This window comes from Loxodonta africana, chromosome 4, assembly GCF_030014295.1.
Source record: "Loxodonta africana isolate mLoxAfr1 chromosome 4, mLoxAfr1.hap2, whole genome shotgun sequence".
In the NCBI taxonomy this organism is placed as follows: Eukaryota; Metazoa; Chordata; class Mammalia; order Proboscidea; family Elephantidae; genus Loxodonta; species Loxodonta africana.
The window spans coordinates 94,535,097-94,559,459 of record NC_087345.1 but is presented as its reverse complement, the minus strand read 5'-3'; the positions used below and the strand labels follow the sequence as shown (position 1 = coordinate 94,559,459).

General features: G+C 43.5%; 1 protein-coding gene across 3 annotated transcripts in view; it reads right to left on the bottom strand.

The window, feature by feature from the left end:
- Window positions 1–6,815: 6,815 nt before the first annotated feature.
- SENP1 (SUMO specific peptidase 1) overlaps window positions 6,816–24,363 on the bottom strand; it is a 65,073-nt gene continuing 47,525 nt past the window's right edge. The window contains exons 15-19 of one of the 3 annotated variants that reach the window (XM_064284322.1): window positions 18,606–18,809; window positions 17,652–17,731; window positions 16,093–16,177; window positions 13,500–13,595; window positions 6,816–12,497 (exon numbers count right to left, since the gene is read on the bottom strand). In XM_064284322.1, the coding sequence (XP_064140392.1) occupies window positions 12,435–12,497; window positions 13,500–13,595; window positions 16,093–16,177; window positions 17,652–17,731; window positions 18,606–18,809 (528 nt within the window). In that variant the 3' untranslated portion in view covers window positions 6,816–12,434. The remainder of the gene's footprint in view (window positions 12,498–13,499; window positions 13,596–16,092; window positions 16,178–17,651; window positions 17,732–18,605; window positions 18,810–24,363) is intronic. The other 2 variants (XM_064284321.1, XM_010596163.3) reach the window with 2 other exon arrangements.

The window sequence follows — 24,363 nt, the reverse complement described above, 5'->3', positions numbered from 1 at the left end:
AAAAGGGAGTCCTCCGGTTAGAAAATCAATAACATCAAATAACAACCCAAGGCTAGAACACAGGACAGAGCAATCGGATATCAACCCAGGTAGGGAAATCACGAAACTAAATCAAGATTAAAAAAGGATTTTGGAGTCAGACAGATCTGCTTTCAGTGGCAGGTTCTACCACTTGCTGGCCAAATGATTCTGAGCAAATGACATTCTCTCTGAGCCTCAGTCTCCTCATCTGTAAAATGGGAATATTGATATACTACCTTCATTGGTTGGTTACACAATGCCCAGCACATAGTAAGCACTCAATAGACATCACTATCATGGCTATTATTCCTAATATCCACCCTATCCTTAGTTCTTGCTGAGCTTGACCCTTGTCCAGTGTGGCCTCATCCCAGCAAATGGGCCTATAAGAGAGCTTTACTCTGAGGCTGAGCTGGGCTCTTCATGGAGGTGATTAGGGGATGTGTTTCCCCAACCTCGTGGTATAAGTGTAGGGGAAACTTCAGGCATTAGTTTAGGGTGAGGTCGACGCTGACTTTAAATGACTGAGTGCACTTACAGTGGCCACACATATGTCACTTACAAAACACTTGAGTCATATATGGTCCTGGAATTTTCAATAACTTCACTGGTTCCTAAGTTTCGAGGGGGTTCAATGAATCTATGAGAAGTTGTTATGGGTTAACTTGTGTCCTTCAAAATATCTGTGTAAATTCTAACCTCTATGCCTGTGGTTATAGTCCCACATGGGAATGAATTGTCTTTGCTGTGTTAATGAGGCAGGATTAGTGTAGGGTATGTCTTGAGTCAATCTCTTTGAAAGCATAAAAGAAGCAGATTAAGGAAGCAGAGATGTGGGAAGATAGATGCAAAGCCACAAGGAGATCTCCAAGGAACCGGGAAACAGAAGTCAAAGAGAAAAGGACCTTCCCTCAGAGCCAGCAGAGAAAGAAAGCCTTGCCCCAGAGCCCGCGCTCTGAATTTGGACTTCTAGGCTCCTAAACTACGAGAAAATAAATTCCTGTTTGTTAAAGCCACCCACTTATGGTATTTCTGTTATAGCAACATTAAGAAACTAAGACAAAAGCTGACTAAACTTATGAAACCTCTTACCAGCAAAATGTAGAACTCTACAGTAATTTTACAGATAATTTCGGTGGTTTGTCTGTGGACCCCAGGTTCATCCTTGCTCAAATTCTTCCCTCTCATCTCACAGCTCAGAGATTGAAGCCCAGAAGAGTTAAATAACTTGCATGAGGTCCCATAACTTGCTAGTGGCCTAGCTGTGACTTGAGCTCAGATCTTTGGTAGTCCTCTCTCTTCCTCCACTGGAAGGTAATAACTCCATGCTGTGCTTTGGTTGAGATTGTGTATTTCCCGACCTGGGCACTGGGAAGCTTTGCAAGCTGGCTGCCTGGGATCCAGAGGAGGTTGTTTAAGAGTTAACTCAGGTGGGTCCAGGGTTGGGTAGACAGGATTGAAAAAGGCAAAGCCAGAGCCCAAGCTACGAGCCAAGAACCACCCTGCGCATGGTGGTGAGGGGTTAAAGGAGCTTGTGTGTAGCTTTTTGTGTGTGTGTTGAGAGTAACTTTGCATGTGCAAGGGCGCACGTTGCTTATTTGTGTGAGCTGGTGGTTCAGGACCAGGACTGCAGTCCAGCCCCGGAGAGGTGCCGTGGTGTTCCTGGGATGAATGGGCCTCTGTATTCAAGGCTGTGTGAGCCTCTGTGTGCGCAGGTTCCATTAACTCGCCATCGGCCACATGTGGAAAGGGGGTGGACGCCCAGAGAAGCCCAAACCACCAATAGTTCTTCTGATTTTAGAATGAAGTAGAAGATGCACAGGAAAGAAATTATATAGACCCAAACTCATACAGACGTGAGCACACCCTCGCATGCACACACACACACACACACACACACACACACTCACCTATAATACCCAGTCATAACCTCCTCTTATCTCAACCCCATTGTTAAACCCCTGGTACTCAGCTGGGCACTTTTTGGGGAAAATCTTTAGCTAGTGTCCTGAAATAGATCCTAGAGAACTGACCATTTTTGTTTTTGTGACTGTCTCAGTTTTATAATGTGCATGTCTGTCTTTCTCCTGTGTCTGAGTCTGAGTGCAGTTTCTCTTTCCTCTGCCTCACCTGCAGCCCCTGATATGCACACTCCTACCTCTGTCCCAGACAGCCAACCTCACTTACACCATTGTGCCTGTGATAGACAGGCTTGGCTCCAGTCTTGTCCTGAGCCCAATGTGCTCATTCCTCCTCCTAGTCCTCCCAGGCCTAGGCCCCTATTGCCCTTGGCTGTGGTTTGTTTAATGGAGTGACTCCTGTCTGGGAGCAGCCCAGAGCTCGGGACACAGGGAAACACTTGTCCAAACTTGCTATTTTTTCATTAAAGAAGCCAAACCACGGTGATGGGCTCAGTGGCCTGGCTAGGCACCATCCTTGTCCTTCCAACCACTAGCCTGGCCTCCCCTCCCCTGGCTGGCCCTGATTAACAGAGGTCTCTGGCCCAGGACTGCTGGTCACCCACTGGGAGACCTCCTGGACTGCTGTCTGATCCCCTAAGTATGGGGATAGGGAGATCTGGGTTCTGAGGAAGTAGCTGAGGCTGAGAGAGCTAGCCTGGACCAAAGGAGAGGCCCACAAGAGACCAATGACCACACCATGTTCATCCCTCTATCCCCAGTGCCTGGCACAGAGTAGGTACTAAAAGAATAAGTGAATGAATGGTTGAGTGGATGGGAGGGTAGATAGGTAGATGAATGAATGAATAAATAAATGAAGACCTTTAGATCCAATCAGACATTCTGATTTCCTGGTGTCTTAGTTTCTGTAACAGAAATACCACAAGTGGATGGTTAGAACAAACAGAAATGTATTCTCTCACAGTTTAGGAGGCTACAAGTCTGAATTCAGGGCACCAGTTCTAGGGGAAAGCTCTCTCTCTGCTCTGGGGGAAAACCCTTGTCTCACCTGCTCTAGCCAGCAATACTTGGAGTTCTGGGTTTGTAGTCTGGTCTGCCTCGGAATTGACTCCACAGCAAGGAGTTTGGTTTTTTTGGTTTATGTTCCTCTTCCCTCTGGTTGATGTCCCAAAATCCTTTTCCTGGGGGTGATAGGTTTCTACAGGATACTAGGGACCTTCCTCCATGGGTAGAATGAATCTGAATCAGCAGCCCTTCTTTTCTTGGGTAAGAGGGGATAACATGAGCACACCAGCTCACCCAAGCTCTCCCCAACACCACCACCACCCGCCCTCCTCCTCCCCCACCCTCACTCCTACTTCCTCAACCTTATTACCTTTTACAGTGGTGCTGTTCCAGAGGCTGGGGCACCAGGAGGGAGGTTGCCCTGTGTGTGCATGTGGCTTGTCAGGGGGAGGAGGATATGTGAGATTGTGCGATTGCTATGGTTGCAAGCACTGGTTGGGGGTGGGGCACAGGTGAATGGGGTTTGGGGGCGGGTGTGGCAGTGGTCCTCTGGTGTGGAGGGAGGTGTCTGATGAGAGATGGGTAGCTCAATACAAGGCCAGAGTTGTGGGGCTCAGGGACTATATTCAGAGGTTCTGTCGGTGAATGCTTTTGTCTGTTAACTGAAAGGGAGGAAGTTCAAGTCTAACCAGAGATGCCTTGAAAGAAAGCCCTAGCGATCTACTTACAAAATGTCAGCCATTGAAAACCCTTGGGAGCACATTTCTACTCTAACACACATGGGGTCGCCATGAGTCGGAGTTCACTCCACAGCAACTGGTCTTGGTTTTGGTCCCTCAGGCCAGACCCAGTGGAATTTTATCTAGTGTGAGCTGTTCAGAGAAGGAAGTGCTTGGAGCTCCGCAGGGGAACTTGCTGCTGGGAAGGGCTCCTGAAGTTTGACCTCTATTGTCCACTACAATTTGCCTTGGGAGAGTGCACTTAGAGGCCTTCCCTTAAAGCCCGTCTGTGGCAAAGCTGCCCTCTGAATGAGCTCTAGAAAGAACCAGGCCTTTGGGGCCCAGAGAAGCTTGCCATTGGTCTGAGCTGAGCCCATTTTCTGAGCAGACACAGGGGAACTGTTGGCTCAAGTCTTCCTGAGCCAAAGGAAAACAATTAGGAGTAATTACCATCAAGAGGCCCCCACTGAGGGGTGAGGGTGGGAAAGGCCATTTGTTTAAGAGGAAGCTGAAAGTGGCAGATTGATGTAGGGGGAGAAATAGGAGGGAGAGGGTAGGAGGAGGGGTTGAGAGAGAGTATGTGTGCTTTGTCCTTTTCTCAGGTATGAGGGGCAGGACCCCTCCCCCTAGCTTGAGCCAAGCCTGGCCTCTGTGAGGACTGAGGGGCTGTGGCGGGGGGGTATGCGGGGCGGGGGAGTAGTGGAGGAGAGCAGGAGGGCGCAGGACTCTGCATTCCTGAGATTCTCAAACCAGTCGGAAGGGCAGAGGAAACTCCATACTGAGGAGACAGAGTATGAGTTGCAGACAGAGGTGGGAAGATAAAATGGAGTACTATGGAGGTCTAAGAGGAGCCCTCCTGGCTCAGGGGTCAAAGCGCTTAGCTGCTAACCGAAAGATCAGCAGTTTGAACGCACCAGCAGCTCTGTGGAAGAAAGATGTGGCAGTCTGCTTCCTTAAACATTTACAGCCTTGGAAACCCTATGGGGCAGTTCTACTCAGCCCTACAGGGTGGTTATCAGTCAGAATCAATTTGATGGCAACTGGTTTTAATGAACTCTGGGCTCCCTGGTGTGCAAAGTTTAAGTACTTGGCTGCTAACAGGAAGGCTGGGGGGATCAAACCCACCCAGTGGCTCTGAGGGAAAAAGGCCTGATGATCTGCTTCTGTAAACGATTACAGACAAGATAAACCCTATGGGGCAGTTCTGCTCTGTTGCATAGGCTCACTATGAGTCGAGTATCTACTCAATGGCACCTAGCCACAGCAGTGGAGCCCAAGGAATGCCTTGGCAGACACACACTTGGACACTTGATTCCTGAGCCCCTCCCTGGGGATCAGCTGCATCTGCTTGGCATCGCCCCACCTTGCCACCCTCCAATCCTTAGCTTCCCCTTCTAGGTTAGGACAGAGGCCTGAAGGAAACAGTTTTGCTAATGTGGCTGTCCAGAGTTGGAGGTGAGGGTGAGAGGGTAAAAAACCAGTTGGGGAAAGTGCTGTCATGGGAGGGACGAAGGGAATTCCTCTACCTCCTACCTGGAGGAGCCTACTGTTCTGGAGAAACCCAGGGGTCCTGCCATTCCCCTTCCCCCTCCAAACTAAGGGTGAAGGGACAAATAAGGGACTTAAATACACTCATGAGAGAAAAGAGGTAGGACTGGGCTTTGTGTACGTCGTCAAAGGTTCTCTTCTTTGGCTTCACATAAGTCAGGTGTTTCCCCTGTTGACATTAAGTAGCACATTAAGTGATCTTGTGGAAACAGCTGATCACAGCAATTTTAAGGACTTTGGAGTCATACGCTGTTGGCTTGGAGTCCCTGTTTCCCATCACTGATAATCTGAGAGACTTAAGGTATTCAATCTCTATGTTCCTCGTTTTCTCATCCATAAAGTGGGGATAATAATAGCACCTCTGCCATAGGGTTGTAAGGATTAAATGAAGTGTTTGGCACATAAGGCTGGGACCAGGGCCTCAATAAATGTTTAGCATTATAACTAATATTTTCAGGAGAATAGAGCTCTAACTGCTAAATGGATGATGGATTTGAAGCCACTGTAAACCAGGCACGAGGAGGTAAGGGCTGAAATAGGGTGGAACCTGTCACAATGAAGGGATAAGCACAGTTCAGAGATGCTGAATAATAACAGTGGTTCATTCACTCCTTCAACATTCACCCCTTCAGCTGGGCACCTGGGACACGTGATAAAGTCCCTCATGGGGTACTGTCATGGGGTCTGTCATGGAGCTTACATTTTAGTGAGAGACAGACAAAACAAACAAGTAAATAATACAGTCAGATGTTGAGAGGTGTTCTGGAGAAGAAATGAAGGTAAGGAAGCTAAAAAAGGAAGCTAGGTAGTGATAATTGGGGTCTGGGAATGACATTTCACCAGAGCCCAGAGGAAGTAAGGGAGTGAGTCAGGAGGTTATCTAGGGGAAAAGCCCTCCAGTCATAGGAAACAGCAAGTAGGCCTGAGCTAAAAGCATGCTTCGTGTGTTAGACAAATACCAAGGAAGCCTGTGTGGCTGAGGCAGGAGGAGCCAGGGGAGGGTTAGTAGATGACGTTGGGGAGGTGGTGGGAAGACCATGCAGGGCCTTGTAGACTACTGTAGGCAATCAATAGGTAATTGACCAGTAACGGCTTGATGCGAAACGGGGCCTGATGCGAAACGGGGCACAGGTAGGCAACGAAGAAGAGGTTCAAGAAGTGTCTGGAGAGAGCTCCTTAAGGGAACAAACACCACCCTCCCCCACCTCCCCTTCTTTCTTTTGTAACTTTCCACAGGCCCAAGACCAGACAAGGCACTCAGGGGGGTATTTGGGAGCAGAGGCTGAGTTATGATTGGGTCCAGGTCACCACCCTGAGGGACCACCTTCTCCCCCATTTGGTGACAAGATGGGGGCAAACTCAGGTAATTGGCAGTTATCTTTGACCACATTCAGGAATCAGAAGGAAAGGCCTTCCTCCTCATTCCAACCTCAAATGGCTGAAAAATCCTAATCATGCCTAGAAAAAATATTAGAATTCAAGGATGTCCGAGAGACTACAGGGGGCTTTTCTAACCCAACACTGTAGTGTTTTACCAATACTGTGAAAGATTTTTGAGAAACTGGTGTTTTCTTGTGTTTTGTTTTATCGAGCAGGAGCTTTACGGGTAGAGCAATGGGAAGAGCTTCTTTGAGGTTGTATTTTCAGGAGAAGAGTGGTGGGGAGAGGGGCAAGAAGACGGGGAGGCTGTTACCAGGGTGGGTTAGAAGTCCCGACTGGTGTGTTTGGCCTCAGGAGGGCTCTCTGGCAGGCTCCACAAACAGGTCTGGTTTTTAAAAGTGCCAGATAGCCACACATTTGCATGTTATTTGCGGTCCAGGCTTCAATTCCAGGTATGTGGAATGAAACGAATGAATGAACAGTATTCAGACTCTTGGTGAAGGGGTGGACTCAGGAATCCAGACCACACTGAGAAGCCAATCACTGGTCCAGCTCAGATCAGGAGACACAGACAGAAACAGAACAAACAGTCAGATCAGGAGACACAGACAGAGACAGAACAGTCAGAGAGACAGTCAGAGAGACAAACACCATCAGATCTTTTTATCAGGGTGTTTCCAGCCAAAGCGAGGAAGAAAAATTCACAGTATTTTTAATAAATTCACTTCAAAATCTAGGGAGAGTCACAGATCGATGGGCAGATATCTGACTGATCTCCACCTCTGCCCCTCCATCCTCCACATCTAGCTTCGAACTGAGCATGTCCCTAGCAATCTGCTTTCCTGATAATGCACCTTGCTTGGTGTCTGCTTGACGGTTTCCAACTTAGACTGTAAGGTCCTTGAGGACAGGGTGACTTTTATTTCCTTGGTCAAACTATCTCTTCACCTTTCAAGACCCCCAAGGCCAGTGCCCAAACACTTGCCTATTAAACATCTGGTAGAAGTGGCTCTTCTGGAAGTACAAGGCAAGACAAATGCCCTGAGGAAGCTTCTTATTGTAGCCCAGCCCTGCACCATCAGACTGTTGTGATCGATAGGGTTTCCATTGGCTGGTTTTGGTAAGTAGATTGCCAGGCTTTTCTTCCTGGTCTTAGTCTGGAAGCTCTGCTGAAACCTGTTGAGCATCACAGCAACATGCAAGCCTCCACTGACAGAAGGGCAGTGGCTGCACATGAGGTGCATTGGCTGGGAATAGAACCTAGGAGTCTTGCATGGAAGGCAAGAATTCTGAACCACCACCGCCCTCTCAGGGAGCTCAGTTCTGGTTAATAGGCAAGACCCAGAAAGCAGACAAAATAGACCATTTAAAGGACAAACCAGACAGCTAGGAACCCATAGTCTCAATCTATAAGAGAAGTAAAATATCACTGGAAAAAAATTTTTTTTTGATGGAGAAAACTATTAACAGCCAGATGTGGTTAGAAAAAATACTTTGAGAAGCCCCTTGGACTAGAGGGTGAGCTCCTTGGAGGACATGCTAAGGGCAGGGTAGCACATAAGATTTGGGGGCAGAAATGAACTGTTCAGGACCACAAAGGAGGCTGCAGGTTGCCATGGCAGTCCTTCTCTTTCCTCACTCTGCGATGCTTTCTAAAAAATCCTTAGAGTTACCCTTACATCAATTCTGACACGCCAGAGGGAAGCAGCTTGCACTACTGGTGTGGAAAAAAAAAAAAGCACCAAGTCATTGGCCTGCCTTCTGTGGCCGTGTCTCAGTCTATACTTGATGTGAAAGATGGATTACAGTACAAATACCATGTGGAGTTGTATTCTTTTCTGATTATAAGAGCTGTACTGCAGATGGCCAGATAAGAGATTATAAAATAATGTGGTCATGGAAGGTTTCAAGATGGGACATGGCTGTGTGTTCAGTAGCTTATTTGTGAAAGGAATAAAATTGTAACCTGAAAGAGAGACCTCCAGCAGACTGAAGATGCTGTGCTCCTTGGGTGCCTCTGCCCCATACTTGCCTTTCCCAGCACCTGTGTTCTGTGAAGCGTGGAAGGACAACTTCCAGAAGTTACGTAGTTGACGGCTACTCCTCAGCTTAGAATGGAGGTCTGTACCTGTGATCTGTCCCATTAGAAAAGAGTAAAACCAAACCAGCTGTTAACACCGGCCTTAAACTATGAATCTCTACCTCAATTCCTATCCACAGCAGCATCGTGGGCTTCAACATTGTTTCAGAATCTTAGAGTTTGACAAGGCCTTACACATCTGATGCAACCACTCACACAACTGGAACTATCCCTACCTGGCAGGGTAGAGGGGCAGCTTACACTAACATTTCAAGGTTCATATTCCAGCTCAGTCTCCTCGCTTCTCCTCTCTCCCCCAGAGAATACACACGCCAGTTCTCCCTTATCTTAATGGTGACCAGCATGATCTCCTACCCCAGCGGTCCCTCCCTTCTCCACCTTCACAGCTGGGAATGAGAGCTATATGATCCGTGATAGAAAGATGTTAGGATTCAACACAGTGAAGTAAGACACTGGACTTACAAGGATGCAGGGCTGAGCCTTACTTGTCCCTTCCAAAATTACAGAATGAATTTGAAGCTGTGGCTTAGATTGCTCCTGAGCAGGGAAATACGGCATGTTTCCCAGTGACTGCACACACAGTCCAAGTCAACAACGGGGCCTGATAGCCTTGTCTCCTCGTCTCTCTTGGGCATTGTGAACCCTCAGAGAGAAAGCATCATATTCCACTTCACCTTGACCCATCCACGTGGAGGGAGGGAGAAGACAAACCCCAAGTGCTAGGCTCTATGATGAAAAGTCATCTCTCTTATTCCTGGAAAGACAGATTTAAGAGCTGGAGCAATTGCACAGGACTAGTGGTTGAAACATGAAAAACACAGGGGCTCTTAAGTCAATCCCCCTTCTCTCTACCCAGAAGAGCCTTTTATGGGCCATGTAAAACCAGGTGATGGAAAGACTATGTGATGGGATTGGTGGAAGTACTTTTCCAGGTTATCTGTTTTTCGGCTCCAGGAAAACTCTAACTTGAGGCTAACCTTGCTGGGAGCAGTGGGTAAAAGATGCTAGCATGATTACAGTGGCTAAAGAGGAGCTGAAGTAGGAAGCACCTCATGTAGAAGAGTCAATTTACCCAAAGTCTCCAGGAGGGATGAGGAAGTACTCTCACATTCAACCCTAGTCAGGATTCCTGGAAGCAACAGTGGGTCTCAGGCGACAAATGGGATGTAACTAGCCTCTGTTCCTAAGACCATGTGTTCTAAAATGGGCAGGAGCAGCCTGTCGGATTTTCTCTATACAGGACCCAGTATGAATGTGGCTTCTGTTGAAGGCTCTGTATCTGGCACTTAGTACTTACCATCTCTCAAGTGTATTCCTTTTTTTAAGGAGAGGTAGGTGATTATGTTATGCCAGAGCACTGAGCACAGCGGGGAAGAGAAGATATAAGAACAGTGATGGACTTACTTAGTTTAAGGCAGGTCAAACAAGATATTGATAACATGCCCTTTTTGCCAGTGATGAAGGTCCACTCCTAAATGAAGAAGGTACATCTCCATATGCCAGTCCTGCTCTCGTTGGCCAGCTCTCTAGAAAGAATAGCCCACTATATAAGCCCACTGTATTTTGTCCCCACTGGGCCACTGTGGGCCACATCCTAGGTCTCAGCTTGGCTTACTCCTACTACGTAGTCTTAGGATCAGTAATTCCTATCTTGTGTAAAACTGCACTGGTCAGAAAGGGGACCGAGTTCAGAGAGGATCAATAATTTCTTATATATTTTTCAATATTTTGTTGCATTGTTTCATTTTCTGCTGTACATGGCAATAAATACTTGTTGCTTTGGTCTGTACAAAGTCTGTGAGAAAGGTATGACAGGTGTCATCTAAATGGATAAACAATAAAATAAATACACAAAACAATCTTGTTCTGAGTCCCCCAGACAATGGTGGGAGAGCCTGAAAAAAAAAAAAAAAGACTCAGGCCTTCTAACTCATAGTCCAAATCTATACCATATTACCACCTTTCAAGCTGTCACTTAAACAGTGAGTATCAAGCATCAGACAATGTCCAGGAGCCTACAATCAGTCTGCATGACTAGAGCTTTCTAAAGCAGAATGTGAAGGTCCCAGCAACTCATATATAGAAAGCTATTTATTTCCTATAGAAAACACACACACACTAAAAAAAAAAAAAAAAAAAGAGTGAGAAAGAAAATAAATAAAAAGATGGTCTTCCCCCCAAAAGGCAGACAGTTACGAAAAAAGGTAGGACATCTAGTTGCTGGAGTGGAAACATTAACATTCAGTTAACAATGGAATATTTAAAAAAAATAGTTTTCTTTTCAAACTGTAACCTGTGGTAAAACATAGAAAAATGTACTAAACGAGCTTGGTATAAAACAGAGTAAAATTTCCAAATAAGCCCAAGGAGAATGCACAATGCTGGGAACGATGGGGTACGAGGGAAGAGGAGAAAATATTTCATACAAAACTACCTATTACAATACAGAAAAAAGTATAAAACGTTCCTGTTCTGGAACTTAGGTACAAAATGACACTGGCATTGGATCATTTTCACTATCTAAGCCTGAGGAACTCTCAGAGGGTGGGAGCAGATGCTGGAAGGAACAAAAGAAATAGCAGTTTTTAATCTCAAGTTCATTAGTCCAAACTCCACCCATTTTCCAGTTGAAAATCTCACGTCACTCTGTAACCTTACCCCTAAGCCACAGTTCATCCAGGCCTTCAAAGATTCTGTTAGGAAGTCCACAAACGCCCTCCACATAGGGGCTGGGATCTGTGTGTGCTGGAGCTAAATTTGGAAAATGGAAATAAGTCTACAGTCTAAAATGATGAACACACTCAGCCTTTAGGAAAAAAAAATAGCATATCCTTGTAAAATATATATATTAAATTCTCTGTGGTTAGAAACATATTTAAACTAACTAGCCACAGACCAAACTAGACCTGCATTCATCCAATGTTGAATTTTATGCTAAAGACTGAGGTCCTTTTTCTTCTTGGTCAGAAGTAGGCAGCAGTCAAAGTGGTGCTTTGTTGCTCCACCAAACCACTCCCTGGGTGGGTCTTTCCCGTATCATGTGTTGCTAGCACATGCAAACCCCTGTTTTAAAGCAGAGGACTGCCTGAGACTTTGGGGCCCAACCAGGACCCAAGTGCTATGTCTCGGGATGGGAGAGGGCTAAGGATGATAAAACAGCCTTGTACAGAAGTGGATGGACTTCACATAGGGGCATATAAAAAGTCCTGGAGGAGGAGACTTAGGCATGTGCCCCAAAGTCCAGTTTACAGTCACATTCCTGACTACACATCTTGAAAATCACATGTGTATGTATGTGTGCGTGTATATGCTGGTGGTGGTTTTTATCCCTACCTTTCTGCCCATGCCCTTTCCTAGCTCTCAGTAAGGCCTAACAAGCGTTTATATGAAACCAAGATTCTTTCCAAGCTTCTCTCAGTCCCCTTATTAGGGAGGGACTGAGTGAGGTTGGAGCCCTTTGAAAACAAGATGGCAGAACTGAAGAAGTGAAAAACAGTCTTTCTCTTCAGCTTAGGGATGTCCCTCACCCCTTTCACAGCACCAAAGTTGCTTTGCAAAAATAGTATCTGAGATACAAAAGGAAAGGCAGATGTGCTTGTGAATGCGTCTCGCCAAGGCCTGGTCCAGCATGAAGGGCTTTACAAGAACAGAGGGTTGGGAGCAGCTGTTTCCAAGGTCTCTAGCTGTAGATAACAAAGAGCTGGTCCCCGTCGAGGTCAGTGTCTGTGGCTGACACAGTCTTCACAAGAGCTTTCGGTGGAGGATCTCCCAGACCATTCGCTTCCGGAAGTACGGCATGTGTTGCTGTGGGGACACAAAGACTCCAATGATTTTTATTTCTTTTATCCAGACCAAGTCACAAAGAACAGACCCATCCCCATACTCTTTCCCTCTCAGAGGTTTTCAACTAAAATAGTCTCCATTGCATTTCTGGTCTTTCAAATGGTTCATTCTTGATTACATATGGCTTTTTTCTTTCCGCTGTTTTTTCCTACTCAACTCCTTAAAATACTGTTGCAGCCTTAGAAGTTTTATTGGGCATGGCCAGGAGTCCCCAGACTATAACCAGATGTCTCCAAGAATTTTGAGAATAGCATTTATCAAGAACTCCATGTTAACTTTTAAGGGGTTATCTAAGGCCCGAAATAAAAACTCACTTTTTATGAGAACTGCAAAATTCAACCCACCTGGTCTAGATAGATAACGGTTATGGTGGGAAAACTTGGTAAAGCCATTGATTCAAAGAGCAGAGTTAAGTGAAGAACACAGCAAAATAAGTCATGAGCTCTTAGTTTCACAACCTGCTTTGGTGTCTGAGGGACCACATGGATGGAAATGACCAATCACACACTAAGAGAAGACAGATCAGCTGTATCAAAAAATGGGGGAGGAAGGAGGAGGGTGTAACAAATTATACTGGGAGATCAAGAGATGTCCTCTGTTCCAACCTGACTGCTAACCAAACAGGGAAACTAAAAAACATTTGTTTTGGTCTGTTTTCCGTTTTTTAGAGAATTTGAGGTAGGTTACAGATGGACAGTTCCTAGAAGAAGTTTCGGCTGTTGACCAGAATTCCTTGACTATAGGATTATGTGATATATGGTAATCCAAGATGTGGTCTATCACTATCCTTTTTTTTTCTTGTGATATGTCACAAGCAGTAACCACCAGTGTTATGATTTGTAGGCCGAATCACGCTAAAGGTCAGGGCAGAGCTCTCTAAGCAGAGCAAGTAGAAAGAAAACACCCACTGAGCGGCCTGGAGACAAGGCGGTCACCAAGTTCCTTGCTCAAGGCCCAGCTCACCTGTGTGAAGTTGATTGGTCTGTCTTTGGTAATGCAGTCAGCATATTTGCAAGCGAACATCCCACAGTCACTACCATTCATCTGCTGTGGAATTTCCTGAAAGACCAATAACAACAAAGAGGTCACATCTTTCCAAGTGCTTTCCTTCTTATTAGATTATAAATAAGAACTAAGGGATATAAACTTTACAAGTTTCCCTAAACTTTGAACAGATGGCCCTGGTGCCACTCAGGACAATGGAGTCTCAGAGAAAAAAATACAGCATCTCAGTTAGGCCTGTGTACTTCATATTAATCACACAGGAGAATATCTTAGGCTACCATGGCATCTAAGGGTGTAAAAACTTGTCCCTTGCTGAAAGGCCAATCAACAAACTTTTCTCACTGGAGTGAAATGCTTAGCAAAATACCTGGGCATTTGAAAACCAAGCTCTACGTAAGAAACATCACCAGCTTTCCCACAAATAGCTTAATATATCTTCCTCGAGGAACCAACAACCAAACTGAGGAGGGCTAGACACTAAGATAGAAGGTTCTTACCAAAAGAGTAAAAAGAGAACCTACAGACTGGGAAAAAAATCTTTGGCAATGACATACCTGACAAGGGTCCAATCTCTAAAGTATACAGAAAACTTCAACAACTCAACAACAAAAAGACAAACAATCCAATCAAAAGATGGGCAAAGGACATGAACAGACACTTCACCAAAGAGAACACTCAGGTGGCCAACAAATACATGAAAAGATGCTTGCCATTAGAGAGATGCAAATCAAAACTATAAATGAGATACCACCTCACTCCTACAAAAATGACACTGATCAGAAAAACAAAACAAATGCTGGTGAGGTTGTGTGTGGAGAGACTGGAACTTTTATACATTGCTGGTGGGACTGGAAAATGGTACAACCACTATGGAAAATGGTATGGTGCTTCCTCAAAAAGTTAGCAATAGAAATACCTTATGATCCAGCAATTTCACTCGTATGTATATATCCAAGAGATAAAGAATCAATGACACGAACAGACACATACACACCTATGTTCACTGAGGCATTACTCACAATAGCAAAAAGATGGAAACAACTTAAGTGGCCATCAACGGATGAATGGATAAACTGGTACACACATGCAATGGAATACTATGCAACATTAAAGAATAATGAGGAGTCCACAAAACATCTTATAACATGGATGAATCTGGAAGATATTATGCTGAGTAAAATAAGTCTGTCACAAAAGGAGAAATATCATTTGGTCCCATTATTACAAAAAGTCAAGAACAGATACACATATAGAAAGCAACATTCTTTGAGGTTACCGGGGATGGGAGGGAAAATCACTTTCTAGACAGTAGACACTTGTTATTTTTGGAGATGGGTAAGGCAATACCAAATATAGGTGAAGTCTACACAATCTGACCAAGGTAAATGAAGACACTAAGAAGTACACAAGAAAAAGGTATAATTTTGATAAACGTTACAACATACACAATTCTGTAGCAAAAGTAATAACAACCAAAACATATGTGTGGTTACACAGACAGATAGGCATGCACACATGTGTACAGGAAGGCACATGCAAGTACGTGCATGTGCATGTATAGATGTATCTGTAGGCGTATGTATACGCGTTTGTGTGTGCTGCATATATAGCCATATATGTAATAAAGCACATACGGGACACAGTTACAGAAATTTCTTAGACATATCCAAACAACTTTTGGGAGTGGTTTACTGAGTTCAAAAACTTAGGACCATAGTCTCCTGGGACAACTTAGTCACATGGCATAACATAGTTCATAAAGATAATGTTCTACAACCTAGTTTGATGAGTAGTGTCTGAGATCTTAAAAGCCTGCAAGTGGCCATCTAAGATACAAATATGGGTCTCTAATCGTCTGGAGTAAAAGAGGATGAAAGAAACCAAAGGCTTAAAGAAGAAACTAGTCCACAGGTCTAACAGCCCACATGAACCACGGCCTCCTCTAACCTGAGACTAGAAAAACTAGATGGTGCCTGGCTACCACTACCTACTGTTCTAACCAGGGACACAACAAAGTCCCAGATGGAATAAGAGAAAAATGTAGAATAAAAATCAAATTCCTAAAGAAGGCCAGACCTACTAGATTGATAGAGATTAGAAGAAGACCCAAGAATAATGTCCTGAGATACCCTTTGAACTTGGAACTGAAGCTATTTCTGGAGGTCACCTTTTAACCAAATAATAGACTAGTTATAAAATAAACAGTATCACCCATGAATAATGTGCTCCCTCAAACAATCAGCTGTATGAAACCAAACAGTCAACATTTACCCAAAAGCAAAGATGAGAAGAAAAGGAGGGAATGGAAGGTATATCAGAGGAAACAGAACAAACAGAATGGAAATGAGAATGCTGACACATTGTGAAAATTGTAACCAATGTCATGGAACAACTTGTATAAAAATTGTTAAATGGGAATCTAATTTGCCATGTAAAAACTTTCATCTAAAACACTAAAAAAAAAAAAAAGTTCTGGGAATCAAGCAGTAAAACCCTTTACTTCCCAAATACCCGAATCTCAGGATTTCCACCTCATCAAGATGAAACGTACCTGGCTTTTCTTGCTGAAGAGCTGCCAGCCATTGGTGTCAAACACTTCCCTTTTCTTGTCAAAGCTTTCTTGCTTCAGGTACTGTCTAAAGGTATTGAGAAAGAACAAGATGAGCTATGGGGAAATTTGATGACAGCTGCCACCCTAAGAATGGGACTGACAATCCCCAATTAGGAAGAGTTTCATCTGCTCCTCTGAAGAAAACAGTCTATTACACTGGGTGGAGAATCCTGGGTCTGCTAAGCTCCCTCAGGAGCTGAGCTTGCTTTACTGCCCCTACAATTAATGCCCACTCTATTGACCTTTTTTTTCTATTGACCCAAGAGGAACAGGATAGCTGTGTCTGATACTCAGGCTCCCTCTACCTACTGTTCCTCCTCAGGAATAAGTTTTTAGTTTTTCCTTGGTTTATACGGTCCTTTAGAACTCAATGTAATGGAAGAATGTTTTTCCAGCAATATCAAGGTATTTATTTACCATTGTTGGGCATGATTCTCCTGTGTGAAAATTCAATCCAAATCAACAACTTATGGAGTGTACACCTCATCTTGGAGCCCTGATGGCGTAGTGGGTTAAGAGCTACAGCTGCTAATCAAAAGGTCGGCAGTTCAAATCCACTTGCTGCTCCTTGGAAACCCTATGGGGCAGTTCTACTCTGTCCTATAGGGTCACTGAGTAGGAATTGACTCAGTGGCCACAGGTTTGGTTTTTTGGCTTACACCTCATATTGGAGCTCTGGTGGCACAGTGGTTAAGAGCTCAGCTGCTAACCAAAAGGTCGGCAGTTCAAATTCACCAGCTGCTCCTTGGAAACCCTATAGGACAGTTCTACTCTGTCCTATAGGGTCGCTATGAGTCGCAATCAACTCAACACCAACGAGTTTGGTTTGGTTTTGGTTATACCTCATATAGAACACTCTTCGTAGGTGCAAACCGCTCACCATCCTGGAACCTACCTCCTCTTGGCTACCAGAGTGGTACAGTGAGGAACCGGTGTTTTGGAAAGAGAAAGATTGGGCACAAAGAGATTTGCATTCTGGCTCCCTGCTGAGCCACTAACTAGTAGGATCTGGGGAATAAAGTCACCTCTGTGGGCCTTGGTTTCTTCATCTGAAAAATTAGGAGGCTGAATTAGATGATGATTTATAGTTTCTTTTTTTTATATATATATACTTTAGTGTACTATGATAGTAATTGCTCCCAAATGAACATATTTTTGGCATTATTATACTGTCAAATTTTATCTAAACCAAAAAACCAAACCTGTTGTCATCGAGTCGATTCTTACTCATAGTGGCCCTATAGGACAGAGCAGAACTGCCCCGTAAGGTTTCCAAGAAGTGGCTGGTGGACTCAAACTGCTGACCTTATGTTTAACAGCCAAGCTCTTAATCACTGGGCACCAGGGCTCCAGATTTTATTTACTTAGACTTAAAATATCCATTCTTTCTTAATATGAAGATTTCCTTCATTAATCACTTCACAGCAGCTGAGTTCAAAAGCTGGAAAAACACAACATATATCTGACATTAAACTCATCTGTCTCAGCTTCCTACTTACAAGAGGATCTTGCAGGCTTCATTGTTTATCCCACCCATTGAATCATAATAGGTAATATTCTTCTTTCTAAAGTCCACAACCTGGGAATAAGAAAAAAATCTGTGTGTTTATAAAGTGAAAAAAACTGGTTTCTCAGCTGGTCCCTTCCCTGGCACTGGATTATTCTGCCAGATTTCCTGGGAAATCATGCCAAGTTTGATTGCTACTTTGCATTATACCATTTTTTTTTTTTAAATCTGCAGAGAAAATAAGAACACAAGGATTATTTACATGGAACTAAGGATGAGGCTGACCAATCGGAGGCCTCAGTAATTGCCCTGAAACCTTTCCCGAGTGCGTTCTCCATCTGCAAGGTGGGCAACAGTGACAACATGCTCTGCAGAGAACCTAAGCTGAATGAGATCATCTCTATACAGTTCAGAAAGATGGGGAAAAGATTCCAGGTTTTGTTTCTTTACCTTGAGAATTCCCTTTTGGCTTTGTGCTTTTCAAATGTAATTCAAAACAGACTGTAAAATAACTTTTACACTTTTACAGCTGCATTAAGCTAAGGTATCATGTTCTCAGAGCCATAAAAAGTATTAAAACACTAAGTATACAAGACAACTCATAATTAGGCAGAAAATAATAATCACAGAATCGGAGTTGACAACATCATTAAGAAGTCATTTTTTTCTCCCCATGCCGTGCCTTGACACTGCTTCGCCAACTTGTAACTCTCTTTCAAACTTTTTCCAGAAAAGAAAATTGCACAGCTTTCTTCAAAGTCTAAGTATCTCCCATTCTTGACAGAGGGTTCATTGATCTATCTGATTTTTATTCAACTTACCACAGCACACTATTACTTTCTCTCAATCCTCAAGTGAAAATGTAGAACTACTACTCACTACCCTCTGTGTATTCTATAATTATACATTTCTTTTAACTTTTATCAGATATAAAAGAGGTACTCACAGCTAAACACCAGTGTACACCCAGGTGAATGGGCACCAAGAGAATGTCAACTGAAAATACATCCACTTTCTTGGTCCAGCGTTTCACTGCCTGATATCCAGCCGTTTTTAACTTAGTGAAGAAAAAGGTATTAAATGCATGCACACTTGGCAATCCCTTCTCTTTACTTCGCTCCATCAGCATGTTCATGTAGAAATTGATTATCTGTGGGAAGAAATTTTATGTATTAGAATACCCTGGCCTTTCTGTGTAGTTGTACTATATGGGGGGGGGAAGCAACTGCTGTAGCGAATAGTGTATGTCATCGTTTCCTGTTCAACTCAAGACTTAAACATCCAACAGGTTCATGCCCTGTAACAAATTCTGATTAGAAGGGAGGAGGGTTGAGGTGGTTATAAACAGCAAAAAGAGGAAAAGCTGGTATGTATGTGTATATATACGTATATATGTATCTAAAATGGGGTTTGGGATACAAATGGGCAGATGCTGGCCAGACGAGGGTTAGGTCAAAAGATGAGAGAATGGAGAGGAAGGGGTGTTAGAAGGTGAGGCTTAGGAAAAAGGAACCCAGGAATGCAAGCAGTTTAATAAGGCACATTAGCAGTCCCTTTAATCTGTTGGGACTGTGTGAGCAAATTAAATAGATCTTGAGCCCACTTTGTTAGAGCCTACTGTTAATGAAGCAAAGGTTGAGAGTTCAATCCTTGTATGTAGGTCACCTAGCTTTGTACAAAGAAAGAAAATCCTGCTCCATGACTAAAGACTGTCTTTTTAGCCTAAGAAGCCATCCTGCAGAGGCAAATTGTTTGGTCTCAAGCAGAATTAAGTGATAGTGCCTATGGCCTAGGATAAACCCATCAATGGTACTAGAAAAATACCTCTAAACTGACAGCAGCTCAGTAATGTTACCTCTATAGAGCCAGGCATGAATGCAGCATAAAAACCTACATTACATGAGACCTGAAAGTCAAGTCACAAACATGAAGAGTAAAGTTCTCCCCCAGAATCTACATGTTTAGCTTTCTCATCTTTGTGGATTCCATTTATGCCTTCAATATCAAGTATGAGTGAGAGACATGAAAATGTCTGACAGGCGAGATGTGTGATTCTTTCTGTTAATGAAACAACATCCCCTCTAATAGTAACTATGTTGTCCATGGTTCCTTTAGGTCCAGGACTCCTTGGTACTAAAGCTTGAAAGTTATTGTGCTGGAAGTTGCTGCATACTTACTTTATGTGGCCAGCTGAGGCCAGGCCAGTGTCTGTCAACTACAAGGAATGAATGGGCTAACTGATCCACAACTTGGAAATATGACTAAGAAAACAGGCACATTTTTCAGAATGCTTTTTGGGGAATGGGAAAACGCCCCTGTCCTTTGACAAATATTTACACACCAGGATGCCAGAGCAGTGAGCTACTGCTCAACAGTAGGCAACTACATACTGGGTAGGCAGCAGGGAACACTGCCATGAACACATCGGAACATGGTCTAGACCAGAGAAAGGGCCTATAGATGAGGATGCTTAGGCAGTGGCAGGGAAACCACACTCACCATGAGGCAGAACTCTGAGGTGGGGGTGGCAGAGGCTGAAGAAAGACACCGTTCTGCCTGTAGCTCTGTGGACTGAGCAACAGCAGGCCCAGCAAACCCAGAGGACTCAGGTTGTAGCTAATTCTCGGCCTAGTGTGATGCCCAGTACATTGCTAGAGCTCAGTAGCTTTAAACAATAACAAATCAAGGCACAATTAGAACTGTGTAGAGCCTAGGTGTCTCAAATCTAGGTTTCCAATCTAACTCTGCCCCTGAGGATAATGGTGATGTAGGATGCCTCTAGACTTGAGAAGGTAGCCACAGTGCACGCGGATCTACTCAGAAATACAAATTTCCAGATTGCAAACTACATTCTCCAGTGAGAGAAAATCAGCAAGGGGGGATTGATTCATCTAGCATTCTACCCACAATATCAGCCATGTTATGAGGACAAACCCTTCAATCCAAGGGATGAAGTGAATAGGCGGATGACCTACCAGTCACTGCAAGCCAGATCTTCCACAGGGACAATTTACACATTATAACAGGTAACATGGAATCAGGAAGGAGGTAAGAGGAATCAGAGAGCTAAAGACAGTCAAACACATAAAAGCCATGGAGATAGGTGCCCATCAGGAAGGTATCACCTCTGGGCTCATTAGCCTAAGATTAAAAAAAAAAAAAAAGACAACACAAACCAGCAACATGCTACACTACCATATTTTCAGGAGAAAAAAGTTCCAGAAACCAAAGAAGTTTAGCTGGACTTAAACAGCCTGAGTTTCCCACCCCCGCCCCCACTTTGAGAGGGAGGATTATAAAACTAAAGACTAACACAGCTGAACAGGAACAGAGACCCAGCAATCAGGACACCACATTATCTATTTCCTTTGAGAATCCTCTCTTCTATTGATTTAGTCCTGTCTCCTACCAAGGTTTCGTCACTAAGAGGGGAATTTAAAAAAACTCACCACCATCAAGTTGATTCTGACTCTTAGCAACCCTACAGGACAGAGTAGAACTGCCCCATAGGTTTTCCAAGTCTGTAAATCTTCATAGAAGCAGACTGCCACATCTCTCTCCTGCAGAGCAGCTGGTGGGTTTGAACTGCAGACCTTCTGGTTTGCAGCTAAGCGCTTTAACCACTGCACTACCAGGGCTCCTGATTCAAAACGAAATCGGTCTCTTCCAAAGTCAGCTCTTTAATTAGCTCTATCTAGTGATCTGGATTTCCCCTATATCCAGGTAAGAGGGAGCTTGGTGGCCTCAATATTCCCTCCTATTAGCTAAGGATGACATCTGAGGCAGAATTTAGATCCAAGTTTCTCTACTCAGTTTTTCAACTATTACTCTGACAAGATCTGGATTTCCCCTATATCCAGGTAAGAGGGAGCTTGGTGGCCTCAATATTCCCTCCTATTAGCTAAGGATGACATCTGAGGCAGAATTTAGATCCAAGTTTCTCTACTCAGTTTTTCAGCTATTACTCTGACAAATGAGGAAAATATACATAGTTCAGCCAAGATGTGATCATACCAAAAAAAAAAAAAAAAACCAAGCTAAGAAATACAGTTAGAGAACAACAAGAATCCTACATGTCACCTCACAGAGGAGAGCTGAAGATGAAGGACAAAAGAAATGAGAGAAGAGATCACAGTGTTCAAGATCAAAGAGAAGCAGTGATGGTCTGAGCATCCGCTTATATTTTGTAAAGAAAAGGGTCCTTCCCCGTACAGTGAGAGCCCTTTCTGCACACAAGGCTCTCTTAGCTCCAGCAGATTCTGAACTCCCTTTGAAATAGGGGCTAAAAGTAGTAGACCAGCCCTGTGCCTACTGTTTATCTTGCCAATGTACCAGCATTTGAGGGTTATTGCCAGTGCTGGTCTACTTGTCACCCTTCTCGGGGTCTACACTGCCTCCGTGGGCTTGCTGTGGCTCCTGGTGCCTATGGAGCTGCCCCTCCTGCTGCCTCACAGCCTTGGCCACGAGCGCCTGCTTGTCTATGCAGTCCTGTCTGGGGAAGGGGAGGTTTGTTTACAGTGTCATGTTTCTTTGTGATTTTATTTGAAGAGCTGCCAGGTTGAAGCTGAAAAAAGTCACTCTAAAACAAAAGTCTACAATGCTTTCCAAGTAAGGACTTAATCATTTTCCTGTATGTTACCACAATGACACAAATGACCATTGCTATTTGTATCTTCCTTCTTGCCCAGTAAGCCGGCCACGCTATCATTCTGTCATGCGTTTAGAAGTAAAACATTTAACTAACAGCCAAGTCTTCCATGTTTATACTCAACCCTTTCAATTTGCTTAAAAAATATTCTAAAAGTCCTGGGCTTGACAGTGCTCCTGCGCAGAAACCAAGACAACTATTAGAGGGGAAAAAAAGAAGTTTTTCCAGTTTTACCTTTCTAAATTTTTACCTTACCTCCCCATTCTGATTTTTAAATTAAATTTACCCTTGTCAACCACAAAGCCCCAAAGACTAACCAAACAGCAGCACTTGAGTATTACGGACCAGAAGGTCATTCACTCATAAGATCTGATCTAGTAATATTACAGAAACTAAGAAGACAGGCTTCAGGAAAGCTCTATGTATTGCGCCCATCACTCTGAACATATACATAGGCTTTTTCTCAAATACAAATTCAAGTAACAAATTATTAGAATCACTGCTACAGTTTTAGAGAAAGATAGGTAGGTAACATCTATTATTACGGAGTCATAAAATGACAACTGAAATTACTACTCTCCATGTTACCCTGCACAACTCCCAGGTCTTTCAGGGCTAAGAGGTAAGCTAAAATAATGTGGAAGCCAATGAGTCAGTAAGAAACACTACACCTTCCATTGTGATCATTTTAATCCACATGTAATAGTGCAGGGCATATGGTAAATTGTATTCATGTGACTAATTTATCTCACTTTTTATTATCTTTTGCAATCAGTTTTTATTCTCTAAGGAAAATCTATTTCCTGTTCTAGGTTTGTCTAGCTGTACTTAATGTCTTGCAGGCTGGGTCCTCCTTTTACCGAGCATCACTCAGTTTTAACTACTCCTTGAAAACAGAATTAACATATTAAGCTATGATCACTACATTCCCCCATTTTCATGGATGATTTATGTTCTAAAAGTTACAATGCCAGACAAAGAGTTATGTGCTCTGGTTCCAGACCCTGAATATGCAATGAAAACCACGTGACCTTGTTACATCCCTTATGAAGTTTTACTTTTTACTTCACCACTACCAATCAAGTAAGAATACTTTCTCTGTCTCTGTACACAAGGCTATTATGATGTTAAATAGCTGAAAGACATCTTTCCTTTCAGAGAAGAGGCTTACAAAATAGGTAATTAGTCTGCCTGGTTAGCTATGGTGTCAGTATTGTTATAGCCTGCTATGTAGGTTTTATGTCAATTCCATCCGCCACCACCCCCAATATTTGCAATGAGTCTTATCCTCATGGCCTTTCTCCAGCTGGTAAAGTTAGAAATGCAATATTCAAGCAGTCCAATGTTTTCCCATTTTGGAAACAACTGGGAATTATTAATATGGGCTTGCAAAGGAGCCAACAAGAAGACATGCCTGTTTGCTACCCTTCCAGTTCAACCATGTAAATTGATATTAAGGGATGATGAGAGAACAGAGCTCTGGAAAGAAAATAGAGACAGGAGATGCTGTAATTGTCCTGTTTCTCCATGTGGGACAGGGCATATAGGGCTGTGTGGAGAAGAAAGTGTTTCCTTTTCCTGGTCACAGACATTGGAGAAGATGGGATCCATCTACCAGTCCAAGCCTTCTATACCCTTACTGATTTTCTATTGACTTATTCTATCAATTGCAGTCCCTGGGGGGTGCAAAAGGTTAATGCACTCAGCTGCTAACCAAAAGGCTGGAGACTTCCGTCCACCCAGAGAGGCTCCTCAGAAGAAATGCCTGGCAACCTATTTCTGATAAGTTACTAAAAACCGTATGAGCACAGTTCTACTCTGACACACACTGGGTCACGATGAGTCAGAGTCAACTCAATGGCAACCAGTTTTTTAATATGAAAAAAATGTGATATATCTTATTTATAATATTTTAATATTGATTACATGCTGAAATGACATACTTTGGATATATTGGGTTAAATAAAATACATTATGAAAATTAATTTCAACATATATTTTAATTTCAGATACATTTTTCGCCTCTAGAAGTTCAAGTTGGATCTTTTTTTAAAAA